Source organism: Balaenoptera borealis (assembly GCF_965194805.1).
Source record: "Balaenoptera borealis genome assembly, chromosome: 12".
NCBI classification, from domain to species: domain Eukaryota; kingdom Metazoa; phylum Chordata; class Mammalia; order Artiodactyla; family Balaenopteridae; genus Balaenoptera; species Balaenoptera borealis.
Window position 1 is genome coordinate 41,326,197 of NC_138869.1, and position 16,490 is coordinate 41,342,686.

General features: G+C 43.6%; 1 protein-coding gene across 4 annotated transcripts in view; it reads right to left on the reverse strand.

Annotated features, from left to right (window-relative positions):
• Window positions 1-16,490, reverse strand: part of DOCK3 (dedicator of cytokinesis 3) — a 384,134-nt gene that overhangs the window by 34,586 nt on the left and 333,058 nt on the right. For 2 of the 4 annotated variants that reach the window (XM_082348083.1, XM_082348081.1), the window contains exons 29-37: window positions 16,236-16,311; window positions 15,650-15,750; window positions 15,327-15,385; window positions 13,088-13,236; window positions 6,243-6,328; window positions 3,765-3,791; window positions 3,544-3,639; window positions 1,804-1,864; window positions 979-1,072 (exon numbers count right to left, since the gene is read on the reverse strand). In XM_082348083.1, coding sequence (XP_082204209.1) covers window positions 979-1,072; window positions 1,804-1,864; window positions 3,544-3,639; window positions 3,765-3,791; window positions 6,243-6,328; window positions 13,088-13,236; window positions 15,327-15,385; window positions 15,650-15,750; window positions 16,236-16,311 — 749 coding nt within the window. The remainder of the gene's footprint in view (window positions 1-978; window positions 1,073-1,803; window positions 1,865-3,543; window positions 3,640-3,764; window positions 3,792-6,242; window positions 6,329-13,087; window positions 13,237-15,326; window positions 15,386-15,649; window positions 15,751-16,235; window positions 16,312-16,490) is intronic. The other 2 variants (XM_082348082.1, XM_082348084.1) reach the window with 1 other exon arrangement.

Below are 16,490 nucleotides of genomic sequence, written 5' to 3' on the forward strand. Positions count from 1 at the left end.
AAGTGGACGCAGAGAATGGCAGATTCATCCCAGTCATTTCAGATTTAATTCTTGCCAAGCTGTGTCAGGAAAGGTGGAATCTATGCCAAACACTCTTTAACATCTAACATAAAATAAGGAAGGAGGATTCTCTGTTTCTACAAATTCATCTAATTCTAGTAATGCTGTGGACAAGAATAGCTTGAACTTCCTGGTCTATCACACAAATTCAAGTCCTATGGCTCAAGGGCTAAGATGTGATGGCTGGTCACCACAGTGAAGAAGTGGCTATTTTGGGGGAACTATGACACAAGGTGATCAGGCAGGACACACATGGGTACACATATCTTCCTGACTCAAAGTGGCGCTCAGTAAACAGAGTGTGACAGGTATGTTGAAACGCTTCTAAATTTGTTCTTTTAGAAAAGGCTGTAGTAATGGATTAAACTGTAGATACAATGAAAGGGTCCCTGTCTGGTCTGTCAGAAAGTCAAGTGAACATTCTCCATACTCTCCACTGGGAGCTCAATGTGGGGCTGTTGTGTACTTGCAGGGGAAGAGCCCAGACTGCAAGGCAGGTCTGCCAGCAAGTTCTGGAAGTCCCAGGGTTAGGCTGATGTTCCTGTGTTATGGCCTCACTTAGTTCCAGCTGTGAAGGTCCTCAGAGAAGTTCTGCTCATGAAGAGGGACAGTGAGCTCAGGATGTTCTGAACCTGGCACACCAGAATTTGGAGGTCACCCTTGAGGCCTCAGAGGGGGTGAATAGGAGGCAAGGAGAGTGGAAGAGCTTTGGGCAGCAAGGCACAAGTGGAAGTTTCACCTGCTTTTTCTCCACCACATTACAAAGGAGTTGAGGGAAAGGAGTGAGGTGACGGGCATCATGGGTCCTGACAGTCTGCTAAAATCTAGGAGGCACCAGCTCAGAGCCCTTCTCTTCCAGCTGTGCATGTATGTCCAGTCTGTCTTCATGGGGAGGCGTAGCTCCCCCTTCCCACTTACCTGTGTAGTTTTCGGCCTGCAAATGCATGTCACAAAGCTTATGGATATAGCGGATATACATCTCTTCTTTGTTAATCTCAGATTTGTAAAAGTTCTGTAAGAGAGAAGGAAATATAAATGAATATGGGAGAGGCTGCTGCCTGTGGAGGCCATCTCTGAACTCCAGGCAGATGGCCAAAACCCTGGGTGTGCTGGACAGGAGGGAAAAGACAGGCTGTGGAGGTAGCCAGCACCAGGAAGAGAAGGGACCAGCCAGAAGGCACACCTGCTGGGGGTAAAACCTCTGGCAGATCTGCAGGAGCCCTGAGTGATGAGATAGAGGAAGAGTACCAGGGTAGACTGGAAATTAGAGTATGTCAGGGTTGGCGGGACCTTGCCAAGAGGCCAGGCTAGAGCTCTGTCCAAAGAGAAGCTCATTTCATTCCTTTCCCAAGTAGGAATGTGAGTGATGAGGTGCAAGTTTCCAAGATACCAGTAACAGAGCTGATGTCCTGACTCAGACCCTTAGGCTTGGGACTTCCCTGGTGGCACAGTGGTTAAGACTCCGCGCTCCCAATGCAGGGGACCTGGGTTTGATCCCTGGTCAGGGAACTAGATCCCACATGCATGCTGCAACTAAGAGTTCACATGCCGCAACTAAGGAGCCTGCCTGCTGCAACTAAGGAGCCCGCCTGCCACACCTAAGACCCAGTGCAACCAAATAAAAAACAAAACACCAAAAAAACCCCTTAGGCTTATAGCCATGTATTGTAGAAAGGACAGGCCAATCGCAGGACAGAAGCCACACTACGAGGCAGAGAGGAGGAAGAGCCCATGTTCTCTCACCATCAGGTTAACAGTGCAGCCGATCTTCTTATTCTCTGTCTCCTCTCCTTTCATGCAATCCCTGGAAGGGAGAGCACAGATGAATGCACAAAGTGGTGCCTCTGGGACAACACAGAGACCTGCAGTGTCACTGAGGCATTAGTCTGTCCAAACCCCAGATGAGGATGCTCTCCAACAGAAACTTCTTCCACAGATGAGACTGTACTGTGAGCTCCCTCTAAGCTTTGGACCCACTCCTAGGGTTCAAAGATCTCTGTTCAACTGGACCCCTTGCTCTGGTGGCAGAGTGTAGAGCCCAGATGCTATATCAGGGCATTAAGTAACACCTACCAATGTCTTCAGCACAAAAGAGTATGTCAGTAAAGTAGAAGGTTAAATCCTCAAGTTTCCAAAAGGGGAGGCACAGAGCTTTCCTTAAAGGGCAGTTTTCATTTTGTAAGACAGTGTTTCATGGAAGCCAAGACACTCTACTCTAGGGACCTACCTTCAGGACCCTGTGGCCACAGCAACCACGGCATGGCTGCCATGTTCATCATCTCATTGGCTTTTCTCCTTATGGTGTCCTTCCTGTGCACTAGTCTTTGGAATCCCCTCTAACTAGGAGCAGTGGGTTTGGAGCTTTTTTCTGATTTACGGGTAGCTTCGGCCAGGGCTGAGCTGCATTCATGCTGAGTAGGGCTGGGTTTAGGAGGGGTCATGGCTGGCCTGCCAGACACAGAACAGCGGGAACACTGAGAATGTATCCTTGCCAAGGGAGGGCAGGGACTGGTCAAAGCCAAGCTCCTCTGGGAAGGAGAAAGGCCTAGCACAAGGAGATGAAAGAGAATGAGAACCAGACTGGTGAATCCAGCAAGAAGCTTCCTGTACATGCAGCTAGCCGGAGTCCCAGATGCTCTCCCTTGGCATCTGCATGACATGTAGCACAGAGAAGACAACTATTGCTTGGGTCTGGGTTTCCTCTATCATTCCTCCTCATTCCTTATCACCTTCCTCTAGGCTCCCAAAAGGCACTTCGCTATCACCTGAACTCTACTGAGAGAATAACTAAGGCTGCAATGGTAGCATTATTGTTACTTTTAGGCTAAGTCAAAAGCCATGATATGACTGAGAAGGCAGGCTTTCACGAAAAAATGAATTTCACATGAACTTCCAGACTGAATGTATCATAAAGATCTCTGAGCTCACAGGCTACCTCCTCTAATCTGCTCATGGCCAGGATCAAGGGACAGAAATAAACAGATTTTACACCAAGAATGGAGGCATGGAAAAGTTGGGTCCCCCTTCCCTGGAAAAACCAAATGAAAGTCCTCCTGGGTCACACTTCTGTACCAGGTGATATTTTCCTGCCCATCTGCCACATGGCTCTGAGGAAGGTCTGCACTAAGGACCTAACTTGCTCTGGAGACAGCCTTTCTCTTCCTCTCTGCTGTGCCCATTCCTCTGAGCCTTGACTTTTCTGGATGAAAAGCCAGAAGGCTACATGTCCCTGGGATACCTCTTGGGTACACGTGCCCACGTATCAGGGGTAAGCCCAGGAAGCCCTGGCCTACCCCTGGGAGAAGGCTTTCTTCCTCTTTCTCCTTGGCCATCAGGAGATTCCTAACGACTGGTGATGGCACACAACACCAGAACAGTCCTACCTCTCATGGCCATGAGGTCTCAATTTTAAGGTCAGGGGATCCTCCTGCTGGGGAGAGCATCTGACCAGAGAAGAGGTCAGGTAGGTTCCTGAGAAGATACCTGTAGTCAAGAAGGCGTTCCATGAGGCGGGTGACCGAGGTTACAAAGGAAATGCCGGTCTCGCGCCATGTTTCCTGTTCAACTTTCTCCAGCAGGCTATTGGTGGAAGCAAACACAATGCACAATGCATGAGCCTTCCTTGGGCACCAGAGTAAGGTCCCAGAGCCCGTGGGGCCTGTGATGGATCTGGAGACGGCAGACTTACCACACTGCAGTCTTACCTGGGGTAGGGCCCAAACAGCTGGGTTCTACTCCATGCAGCAGAAAGCAAAGACAAAGCAATTACTGAACTGGCCAGCAACCAATGAACACGTCTTCCATTCTCCATTGCAAGTTCCGAACTGAGGGAGCGGTTTCAAAGCCCCAGACCCTTTAGGTGTACACACTGTGAGATCTGTTCTGAAGAAGCGGCGGAGTAAGAGTCCACTGAGGGATAGACCTGGCTTTGCCAATTGGCTGGCTGTCTCTATCACTGCTTAGAACCATCCTCAGCAAACATACTAACCAACGTTTTCATGTAAACCAAGGGAAAGATTCCAACCAGTCTTGAGGGCCCAGTGTGAAGGACAGTGAGTCCAGGAGTTACACTGTCATCTTCACTGTCATGGGATACTCCCATGTAAAATGTGCCAGAGCCAAGAGCTAAATGCCCAGGTGCTTTTCTCACTTGCCAGCCCATGCTCCTGTCACCTCCAGGTAGCCTCTGACTTCTCCAAAGAGCCTGGTTTCTGAGATCCTCTGCCTTTTCACAGATCTCTCCTAGGGGATGATGACCTGGATGGACTCTTTCTGTTTGCTCTAGTGATTATCTCAGGTCCAGGTCTCACTCCTGATCCCTTTGCACACTGTCCCTAGCTCCCTAAGGTCATGAAAGTCACCTAGCGTGGAAGGCTCAGCCAGGGACCCAGCACTGGGAACTCACACCCACAGCCTGACTGCTATTAACACTGCAATGATGACAACTGTCTTCCTTGCACACAGCATCTAACTTGAGCCGAGGCTTCTGGGAAAGTGAGGGTTTCCATGTGACCCATGTTACTAGAGCGAGAAGGTAGGACCATTGTCTTTCACCTCTGAGCTGTGTGGAAAAAGCCACTGTGTTCACATTTCCCAAACTCCGTTCTACTGAGCTCTGCTGTCCTGGAGGACAGAGAGAGGTGTTCTGTGAGCAAAAAAGCATGGAAGATGCTGATCACTACACCTTCCTTTTAGAGATTTTTCACATCTTTCTAAATATTAAAGGTTTTGAGAAGTCCTATAATACAGAGGCCTGTTCGATTTTATTTAACTGAGTCTTTTCTAAACTGATTAGCCCATGATCCACTCCCACCCCCCCCCAGCATACCTACAAACATCTTCCCCAAACACAAATTGGGACATGCGGCTCCATGGTTATCAGTGGCTTTCAGTTCTCAGACGTGAACACTGTTTATGTAACACTGTTTGCTCAGGTAATTATTAATAGCAAGTTATTTTTGTGCTTTTTCCTTCATAGTAAAATCATCAGTTAGTGGCTTAGGAACAGATTTCTCTTCCTTATTTCCACAATTAGAAACATCTTCAGCTAAAAGAGAAATACTAAAGGATGGATTCATTTTCACAAATTAAAATTACTTAAATTTCAAATGAATTCACATTTTATTGCATGACTCATCAAGGAACAAAGTAGGCAGGGTGTAGCGGAAAGATTTCCCCCTCTTGAAACTGGAATATCTGGGCTGTACCCCCAGAGCTGCTTCTTACTGGCCATGCAACTGAGGCCATGCTACCACTTCTCTGAGCTCAGTGTCATCACCTCTACTCATCAGGATAATATCTGCCTTGCCCACCTCACAGGTGTGTTGTGAGGATTAAATCAGATATGTCAACAAATTTTGTACACTGTAAAGTTCTAAGCAAATGTACAGTATTATTATTAGAAAATATATTACAGGCTTATCTTAAAAATGTCACTAAAATAAAGAAAATCTCAAAGCTAGAAATAATGAGTGAGATAGGAGAGGGCTCTAGAGCTGTAAATGTCTTAAAATTTTGTTTTTTAGAAAGATAAAATACCCAACTTTACTATCTATCTGGGAGGACCACGGCTCTCCTGAGTCCCACCTTTGGGCTTAGCCCTGTGGCTAGTCCTGTAAGGTCTCTTGGCCTCCATCAACTCAAGACAGAAGCCACAACTGGTGGACTTGGGACCCTTGACGTCAGTCAGTACAACCAACCTGTTTCACAAATGGAAACTGGTTTGGAAGGGGGTATAATTTGTTCAAGTCACAAAACTCATGGCAGTGTTTTTCAAGCTGATTGTACAATCTTACAAAGCAGAGATTTAATTCCCTCCCTCCCCCCACCCCAAAATGTCAGCCTTGAGCCCTCATTGAGTCCCCATGAACTGTTAGCCCAACTAGATACAGTACATAGTATGAAGATATATGATGATCCTTTTCCTATCAGCAAATCCAGGAGCTCAGAGTTATCACCTGTCCCTACATCTTAGGCAACTATGGCAATCCCTGAGACAGCTTGCTGTCATGATGTCACTTTCTTGTTGACAGAAGGTGAGCACTGCTACCACCAGGAACAACCCTGGTCTCTCCTGATACCCACCCTCTGAAGCCTGCCCAGTGCAGGTTGCACCGCTACCCATCATTAGCCCACTTCACCCCCTCCCCCAACGTGAGGTGCTTGGGGCTGAAGCAGCTTACAGCAGGCCGAAGAGCTCCCTGTAGCTCTCATCGCCTTTCCCTTCTGACACCATGCTGTCCAGCTTGTCAATCAGCTCGGCCTCCACCTAGAGGGAAGCAGAGATTTTGTAAACCCGAACTGACCTCAGAGGAAGGATGGGAAATCCAGCCCCTGTGATAGGTGAGGATGGTGGGGAACTGCTTCCTGATTTTTTCCTTGCACCAAATAAATCCTAGAGAAGGCAGGATCTCATCTACAGCACTGAGAAACCACCCTGCCTCCCCAATCGGGAAGGGCTCCCACTCTAGTGGTTTAAATGAGTTGGAACTTACACATCCGTCTCAGATACTCTTTTCCCTAGGGGCAAAAGGCAAGGACTCTCTGGTGAGAGAAGTATTTCGGATCCAAAAGAGGCCTTTGTCAAGTGTTTTTCTTTCTTAAAAAATGTTCATTCAAAGGAATTTGTATGTATAAAATACATTTGGTTAGAACTTTACCCTCTATCAGCCAGTCGCAAAGAAAGCTTGCTTTGGGGGGCTGGTCCTCACTTTAATGGCTGGCATTAATCTGGGCTGAGGGAGATGTGTTTCCTTCAAAGAGTCCCCTTCAGGATAAAAGGCTCTATTCTTTGTCCTCACAGGACCTAAAGCCCTTGGAGCTGCTGCCCCTGCCGCTGCCTCGTCACTTGGGCCCCCTGCACTTGTTATTGGATTCTTAAACCATACGGAGCAATACTGCATTCATTCCTACCCCACTAATCTGCAAGGCATTCAACAGTGTTAAGCCACTTCTCTAACAGGCCTCAATGCATATACTCTGAGGTGAGAAATTAGTTGTAAGTGATGTGAGATAAAAATCTTTTAAACTGTTCATTAGCCTTTAAAATGTGGTATTGTGCAATTATTTATACAGATTTTTATATAAACAAAAGTGGCATGGCTGCATTTAATAATGAGCTATAACAAAAGCACTTTCTCACTCCACACAGGGCCAGAGTCCTAAGATGGTGAAGTATTAAAAAAATAATTGAATTAGGAAATTCATCAAAGGCAGTTATGGTTTCTGAAACCCTATCAGCAGAAAATGAGAATGGATGAATATATGGCCCTTTTATAGTGGTCTGGTATGGCCAGGATGGAGACTGTTGTACATTTATGTTTGGCCTAATCAGTCAGCTGCTTGAATATACTTTCCAGAGGAAATACAAAGTCTGAGATCAGGGGTCCTTAGGGATCGAGGCCATCTGCCTTTCTCCGTGTGGAGAAAAGGCACCAGCAGGGACTTGCCTGGGGTCATGTAAAGTCAGGTTGGGATCTCTCATCACACACGCAGGTACAGGTTGTGCTTTCCAGAACAGGGCAAAGGTGGGGAAGGGACCTGGAGCAGCAGAGAGTACAACAGTGCAAATGTGGGTGCAGCAGTTCCCTGGAGTTCTCAAAATGGGTCCCTGGGCCAACAGCATCAAGTCACCAGAAATCTTGTTAGAAATACAAATTCTCAGGCTCCACTGGATTAAAAACTCAGGGGTTGGGGGGCAGCAATCTGTGTTTTAATAAGCCCTCCGGGTTGTTATGATGCTTATTCAAGTGTTAGAACTTCTGTATTAGGCAAAGGAGCTGGTGATGGAAGGATTCAGGGACATTACTTCCTCACTCCCTGCAGTGCTGATAAAGGAAGAAGTTACTAAGAAAAATTGAGAAATCCAAAACAGGACACTGAAGATCAATGTATGCAAAATCAATGTCTCTAAGTTAAACAAAATGCTAAGTTCTTCAGATACATCATGTCGTAACTGGTAATACTGATGATTTCAGGTCTGCGGAGTTACTTTTATTTTATAAAACCAATATTCCTGAAGTGACACCTTGTTATTCATTCAACAAACATTTGTCCTCTGACATAACCAGCTGCCTACTTCTGTACAAAATATTTACCTAAGCCTAAACTTCTGCATTTGTGAAATGGTAATGGTGGTTAACATTCCTCTTCAGTGTCACTGTGCCCTAGCTCTTGGGAAGTGCTCAATGTATGTTAGTTTTGATTTTCATCTTCATGAACCCACCATGTCTCAGGCATGGGTTCTAAGAAATAAAAGCACAAGAAATGGTCCTGGTCCCAATAACTCATCATCTGGTAGAGGAGGCAGGGATAACAGCTGACACAGCTCAGCACGCGCAGTGCTTGGATGGGGCACACACAGAAGGTGGCTTGGGGTCTGAGTAGTCTACAGACAACAGAGGTTGTTGGAGAGACATAGTGCTGTAAAAACTTAAGAAATGTTTTTGCTCTTTGACCCATCAATTACAGGTGAGAGATTTACCTAAGAAAGTAACTTAAAATGGATATGTTTTTTGTAATACTAACAGCAAAAATTTGGAATGAACCTAAGTTCCTAAAACTATGAGACTGGGAATTCCCTGGTGGTCCAGTGGTTAGGAGTTGGCAGACTTGGTGCTTTCAGTGCCATGGGCCCCGCTTTGATCCCTGGTTGGGGAACTAATATCCCTCAAGCTGCAGGGCACGGCCAAAAAACAAACAAACAAAAAAACCAAAAGCCCCACAAAACCTAGGAGTCTGATTAAATACACTGTGGTCCACGCTATGCAGTGGAATACCACGTAGCCTCTACACTGACAGTGTGGAGCAGAGGAGCATTAACTGACATGAAGGATAGTGATGACAAGGTGCTACTAAAAAAGGGAGATTAAAACCCAGTATACACAATGGTTCCAAAAAAACCAATGTACACAATGATTCCATTTTTTAACTTAAAAAACTCTATGCATTGGGAAAAAAAGTCTGAAAAAGACGTGTCCAGCCCCTCTCCCCCACAAGTTAGTAACAGTACAATTATGAATTAAATCTTTTCACTATAGCTTATTTGCATTTTTTATTTTTCTACATTAAATAAGTACTGTTTTTATAATTAGAAGAAGTATTTATAGTAGGTGGTAAGAAGTAGGGGAGGAGTTAATAGAGCCAAAGCTGTGGAAAGCACAACTAGAACCAAGACCAAAAAGTCAATCGGGGGCTTCCCTGGTGGCGCAGTGGTTGAGAGTCTGCCTGCCAATGCAGGGGACACGGGTTCGAGCCCTGGTCTGGGAAGATCCCACATGCTGCGGAGCAACTGGGCCCGTGAGCCACAATTACTGAGCCTGCGTGTCTGGAGCCTGTGCTCCGCAACAAGAGAGGCTGCGATAGTGAGAGGCCCGCGCACCACGATGAAGAGAGGCCCCTGCTTGCCACAACTAGAGAAAGCCCTTGCACAGAAACGAAGACCCAACACAGCCATAAATAAATAAAATTAAAAAAAAAAAAGTCAATTGGATTTTAATGATTAGAAGGTTATTCGAGAGAGCAATGTCAACAAAAGTGGGTGCACAATATACATTAGACTGAACTGATAGGAGGGTGGGAAGTGGAAATGTGGGGATGAAAAGAGTAGACTACTCTTTTAAAATATGTAATGGCAAAGGGAAGCAGCAGCAAGATTTTTTTAACCAGGGACAACGAGGTTTACATGGCTTGCTGGATATCAGTTATTCATGACAGTCTTATTGGAGGAAAGAATGCTACCCATCAGCTGAGTCTTGAAGTGTGAGCCAAATGAGCTCCAACTTAGCCTTCCACAAAGCTAACCTTCCTTATTCAGTGTTAGTGATGGTTAAGTACAGCCCAGCTCTTCTTTTAGTAAACCCAGGTGACCCATGGTGCAGTTCCACAATGTCATCTACTTCTTGGTAACCAGGTTCTCTCATCAGGCAGTTGTGCATTTTGCACAATTAGAAGGCATATGTTGTGGCAACATAGAAAAGCAACAGTTCTTTTCTGTTTGAAGTTATTATTTCCTGAAGTTCTGAAGGCAAAAGAGCTGCACACTCTAAAAATGGATTCTTATCTTAAATACTATTTACTCAAGATAGAGAGCATCTATGAAAAACCTAGAACTAGCATCATACTTCAGTGAAACACTGAATGCTCTCTCCTAAGATTAAGAACAAGGCAAGGATGTCTACTTTTATCACTCTTATTTAACATCAGACCAGAGGCCCTAGCCAGTGCAATGAGGCAAGAAAAAGAAATACGAGGCTTACAGATTAGAAAGGAAGAAATAAAACTGTGTCTTTTCACAAGTGATAGGATTATCTAAATATAAAATCACAAGGAATCTACAAAAAAGCTTCTAGAACTAATAAGTGAGTTTAGCAAGGGTGGAGGATACAATGTTAATGTACAAAGCAATTGTATTTCTACATAATAGCAACAAACTGAAAATTAAAAATTTTAAATCAGAATAATTTATAATAGCACTAAAGAAAACAGAAAATATTTACATATAAATCTAACAACATGTGCAAGATCTGTATGCTGAAACTACAAAACATTAATGAAAGACATCAAAGAACACCTACATAAATGGAGAGATATACTGTCTTCAAGGACTAGAAGTATTCATTAAGTACTATTAAGATATCAATTTTCCCAATTTGATCTATAGATTACAATGCAATCCCAATCAAAATCCCAGCAGGAATTTTTATAGATACTGACATGCTGATTCTAAGATTGATAAGAAAAGGAATTGGAATAGCTAATACAATATTGAAAAAAAAAGAACAAAGTCGGAGGATTCACACAACCTAATTTTAAGACTATAAAGCTACAATAAAGACTATGTGGTATGGTGACAGATTAGACATATAGATCAATGGAAAGACTAGTGAGTCCAGGAAGAGAACCACATGCATATGGTCAACTGATTTTCAACAAAGAATACAGTCTTTTCAACAAAACGTGCTGGACATCCACATGTAAAAAGGAAAAATAAAAAGCCTTGACCCATACTTCACACCTATACAAACATTACCTCAAAACAGATCATAGATCTAAATGTAAAATTATAAAACTTCTAGAAGAAACAAAAGAGAAAAATTTTACGGTCCCGGGTTAGGCAAAGAGTTCTCAGATATGATCCCAAAAGCACGATCCATACAAGAAAAATAATGATCAATTGGACAGCAAAAAAATTAAAAACTTTTGTTCTGTGAAAGACATCGTTTAGTAAATGAAAAGACAAGCTTAGAGAAAATATTGGTAAACCATATATTCAACAAAGGACTTACGTTCAGAATATATAAAGAACCCTAAAAACTCAACAATAAGAAAACAAACAGCCTAATTAAAAATGAACACAAGTTTTGAATAAAATCATTTCACCAAAGAAGATACAAAGATGGCAAATAAGCACATTAAAAGATGTTCGGCATCATTAGTCATTAGGGAAGTGAAAATTAAAACCACAGTGATATACAACTACACACCTATTAGAATGGCTAAAATAAACAAAGAGATAATATCAAATTCTGATGAGTATGTGGATCAACTGGAACTTTCATATGCTACTGTAGGGATTTCAAAATGGTATAGTCACTTTGGAAAACAGTTTGATAGCTTATAAAGTTAAATATACATTTACCACAATACCCAACAATCCTACTCCTAGGTATTTACCTAAGAAAAATGAAAGTTTATATTCATACAAAAACTGTAAAGAAAAGTTTTTCAGAAGCTTTATTCATAATCACCAGAAAGTGTAAATAACCCAAATGTCTTTCAAATGGTGAATGAATAAACTGCAATGGCATACTACTCAGCAATAGAAAAACTGATACATTTAACAAAATGGATGAATCTCTCAAAGGCATTATGTTAAGTGAAAGAAGTCAGTCTCAAAAGGCTACAGTCTACATGATTCCCTTTACATGACATTCTGGAAAAGGCACACTTATAGTGAAGGAGAATAGATCAATGGCTGCCATGGGTTAAAGGGAAGGGAAGGGTTTGACTACAAAGGGGCAGCAAGATGGAATTTTTAGGAATTAAAAAAATCTTGACTGTGGTAGTGGTTACATAACTTTATGTGTTTACCAAAATTTACAGAGTAGGAAATCCCAAAGACTGAATTTTACTCTCTGTAAATTTAAAAATAAATAAAAATTTAAAAATTCCTGTTTGCCTGGTCTGCTCCTCACTGCTACAGTCACTCACTCTGCGAGCACTGGTTCATCCCAGAATCACAGGGTTGGGAGGGAGCTTAGTGGGGAACTGGTTATAGTCCCCAAGCCAAAGTAGGAATTTCTCCTCGAGGCCTACAGGGAGCTTCTGTTTGAGAACCACCAGCAAAGAGGAAATCCCCATCTCTGAAAGCAGGCCAGCTTACAGCAAATAACTTGTTGCTAGCAAATTATTTCTTTTGTTAGCTAAAATTCGCTTTTCTACCACTGTTTTCTACCTATTGTTCCTAATCCTATTCCCTGGAGCTCTAGATAAAAAGGGCAGGGGCCATCTCCTCCACCTTAGGGGTGGCAGAAGAACTGCAGAGAGGGACAACCTGAAGTCACTCAGTCAGAAGCCAAGGGCTTACACCTCATGGACCCACCCCTCTGTGCAGGAGTCTGTGAAATTCTAGGCTATGAGAAGTCATCTGGTCTGGGCTCTAGCCTTAGAAATGCCCAGACCACACAAACTGGGGAACCTCCAGAGAGAAGAGACAACACTCCCAGGACCTCCTCCTGAATGAAGCTGGGAGGTTACAGTCTCAGTCATTCTCTCCTTGATCAGAAAGTTCCTTTCACATGATGTTCAATTCCTTTCCTCTGATTCTTTTCTGGCCTCTAACTTCATGAAGAAAATCCACAAATCAATTCTGGCCAGTAAGTAAAGGAAACCCTAGAACAGGACTCAAGATGGCCAAGTTACAGCCTACTTCCACTGGAACTACAGCCAGGCATCTGGATCACGTGCCTGGGCAAAAGGGGTCCATTCCAGGGGAGAGCACCCTTAACACTGCCAGGTGTTGTCTTACCTGTTTGAAGTTGCCATTTTTCCTTTGCTCCCAGTCCATCATGTCATGAAAGATGGGAATCATGATATTCCGCACTTCTGGCTGTGGGACCAGTGTCACACCCAGAAAAGGACCAATCATTCCCGGAATAAAGTGGATCTTATGTTCACCTGAACAACAAAACCCAACAGATATTAGTTTATGCTTGCTTTGCTCCTTCCATAGAAGCTTCCCAAGTGGGGCCACAACACATGATTTGATCTTCACTGGAAGCATCTGAGAGCATAGCAAGCTCTCTCCCCTATAGATTTCTGAGATACCCGCTTCGTTTGGCTTTTTAGAGTTCATGGATTAAACTGGCCCAGTACAGTTAAAACAAACGTTCAACAGGCACAAATTCTTTCCAAAGAATTTACTGGGAGGTTCTACAAACTATCTGAAAATCATTCTGAGGTCAAGGAACAGAGTTCACTACTCTAGACAGAATAGGATTTCTGAGTACACTGTAATAGTTTCAGATAATCTGTTCATAGTGTTTATTTAGCAAGGAAAATTCATCTATTTCTACTTAAACACAATGCACTATCCCTGGGGTTTCTGCCTCTAGCCCAGAGGCATTTAAGTGATAAGGATGTTCAGTCCCAGGTCCAGCCACTAGTGATCTGAAATCCATAGGCCTCTTCATTGCCTGTGCTCAAGTGTGCCCAAGAGCCCCCTCCTGAGTTAGCAGGAGCCTCCTGCACAGCCCTACCCTGACAGACTGGCTGAGAGACTCTCTGTGCACCCTCCAACCCCCACCCCTTGTCTTCACACTGCATTTTTTTTTTCACACTGCATTTTTGATGGTAGCATTACATTTATTCAGACCAGCTTGGCTGATCCCTCATTTTTCTTAATGAGGCCTTTCCATGGGAAGTGTGTGGTGACTCTCCCTGTGACTAGCTTGTCATTTGGGCATGTTCCCAGAAGCCAGGGCCAGTCTTGAAGACCGTGGGAGAACTTTTCCTTGTAATGGTAAAGCGAGTGAACCATCTTCCAGAGCTCTGCTTTCAGTACTTCAGAGACTAAGGAGACAAACTGTGGGCCTGTGCAGTGACTGTTATGGTCAAGTAAAATCAGTTCTTGAGAACTAGAAAATGTCATTTCCACCCAAAACAATGAGGCAGGAATGGCTTTATCAGGCAAATTTGACATGTTTTTTGATTTCTTCCATGTTAAAAGCCTATTTAAAGAGCAACTGTTAGCTCTGAGGCAGATTCTGCATATTCCAATCTTGGTATTTGGTACAGTTGCTAGTCTCATGTGTTCCTGGGAATTTCAGAGTCATCTTTGGGGTTAAAATCTATACCTGGACCATGCTGGATGCAGGGAGTAAGAGTACTGAAGCTAGAAAGCTGGTTTGGGGAAACGCATCCCCACTCATGGACGGAAGGCCCTAGTGCTGGCAGGAATGCCTTGCACCTTGCCTGCTGCCTCTAGAGTTGTGACTGGGATGGTTAACGGAGAACTATAAGATTTTATGGCCATCATTTCTAAGACTTCAGAGCCATGAGCTTAGTTGAAAGCAGCCTTCACTAGGAAGAAGAGCAGCAGCTTCTCTCTAGCATCCTGACAGGCCACTAAGAAGCTTACAGTATCAGAGGATGGCCCACCTAGTCACCAGGGCAATCCAAGCATTCTACCAAAAACTGACAATTTGAGATCCAAACCAGCGGATATTAGAGAAGCTGTAAAGAGAAGCTGTCGAAAGAAAGGAGATGAAAATCAATCTCACCTAGAGGCTGCAATTCCTTTCTTACACGCAATTGGCAGCAGGAACCTCGTCTGGATGCCTGAATACCAGAGACCCAAGAAGTGTTTCAATCTTTATTAAAATGAATAGCTGCCCTTGCTCATGTGCTGACTATCTCCAAGATCTATGCTTGTGGGCCTGTATCATCTGGACTGGGACATGAAGAGCACAGAGGATCTTATAGTCTTAGAGCCTCGTCTTCTTCTTTTCCTTTTGACTTTGGTTCTCAAAAAAGGAATTGTGCATATGTATTACTGGGGTCTTATTTCTCAGCTTAACTCTCCCTGCCAAGGGCTTTGTGCACATGTGCTACACTATACCATCCATCTGAGGTGTTATGTTAAAGATATGTAAAGATCTCTTGGGTCTGAATTAACATTCACAAAACCTGGGGGACGTAATTAGTCTTGTCACTTTTTATTTGGCTATGCAGTATGTGTAAGGGAAAAATATGGAGAAAAGACCTACCCAAATTCTGCCACATGCTGAACAGTTCATAAGCCATCATCACACGCATGTCCCCATACCTGGGAATAGAACACATGAACCAGCTATTAGTGGGAGAAGGTTCAGGAAGACGGGGCTACAAACCCCAGGAGGCCAGTACTTCAGCACTGTTTCTAAAGCTTCCCAAAATACTAAGTCTTTTGGCTCTCAACTGAATTCTTATACTTGGCTCCTTGGGAGGCTACCTCAGTGAGAACCATGTGGACTTCTTAAGGAGCCCCTTATGGAAACATAACCCCATCTGGGCACATGGTAGGAAGATGAATAAGAGACATATGTCTTACTTATCTAGAATTTTCTTCCTCTTGGTGGAAGTAATGATTTCTAGCTGAAGGCTTGGCTGATTTATGAACAGAACTGCCAGGCTAAAATAGGAATTCCACACCTAGAGAGAGAGAGAGAGAGAAAGAGGAAATATGTGAAAGCCTGAGTCCTTAACCTTGCAAGGAGAGATTCTAAATATATGCATGTAGCACAGAATTCATTTTACAGTGTTAAGATCTTGATTTTTTAAAAAATATCTTTTCAAACGGGACTTTTTCCCCCCTTTCTTGACTTCCCTGAAACCAGTAGTGTTGATTCTGGACTAGAAAACAAACTCATGGATGTCTGGCTCCCAACACCTCCAATAGGGGTCTTCTAGGTCATACTCTAATTACTATCAAGCTTGGAAACTGATACTATGAACATATTAAGAAAGCCCCAACCACTTAGCAGACACCTAGCTGAACCCTTCTCAAATTCCTGACCTGCAAACTTGTGAGCAAAATAAAATGGTTGTTTTAAGTAAAACAAAAACAAAACAGTGAGCTTGGTTTCTGGCTTTCTAGGGTTATTACAAAGACAGTGATGGATTTTAGGAGCTCCTACCTTAAAGTCGAAGTCTGTCTCTGTGAAATTCTTGTGCAGTGCAGAAGACAGGTACTGGACTGTAGTGACTATAATACTGTAGTAAGGGAACAAGGTGTTGGCAGAGTTAAAAGACTAACGATGGCATCCTATAGCTTAGCATCAACGGTCTATGGCCCGTGTGCAAACTTCTTGAGTACAACTAGCTCTCGTGTAAGGTGTGACTTTAAAGGAGAGAGAGAGATGGCACAAACCCCACAAAAAACCCAGCTTGGA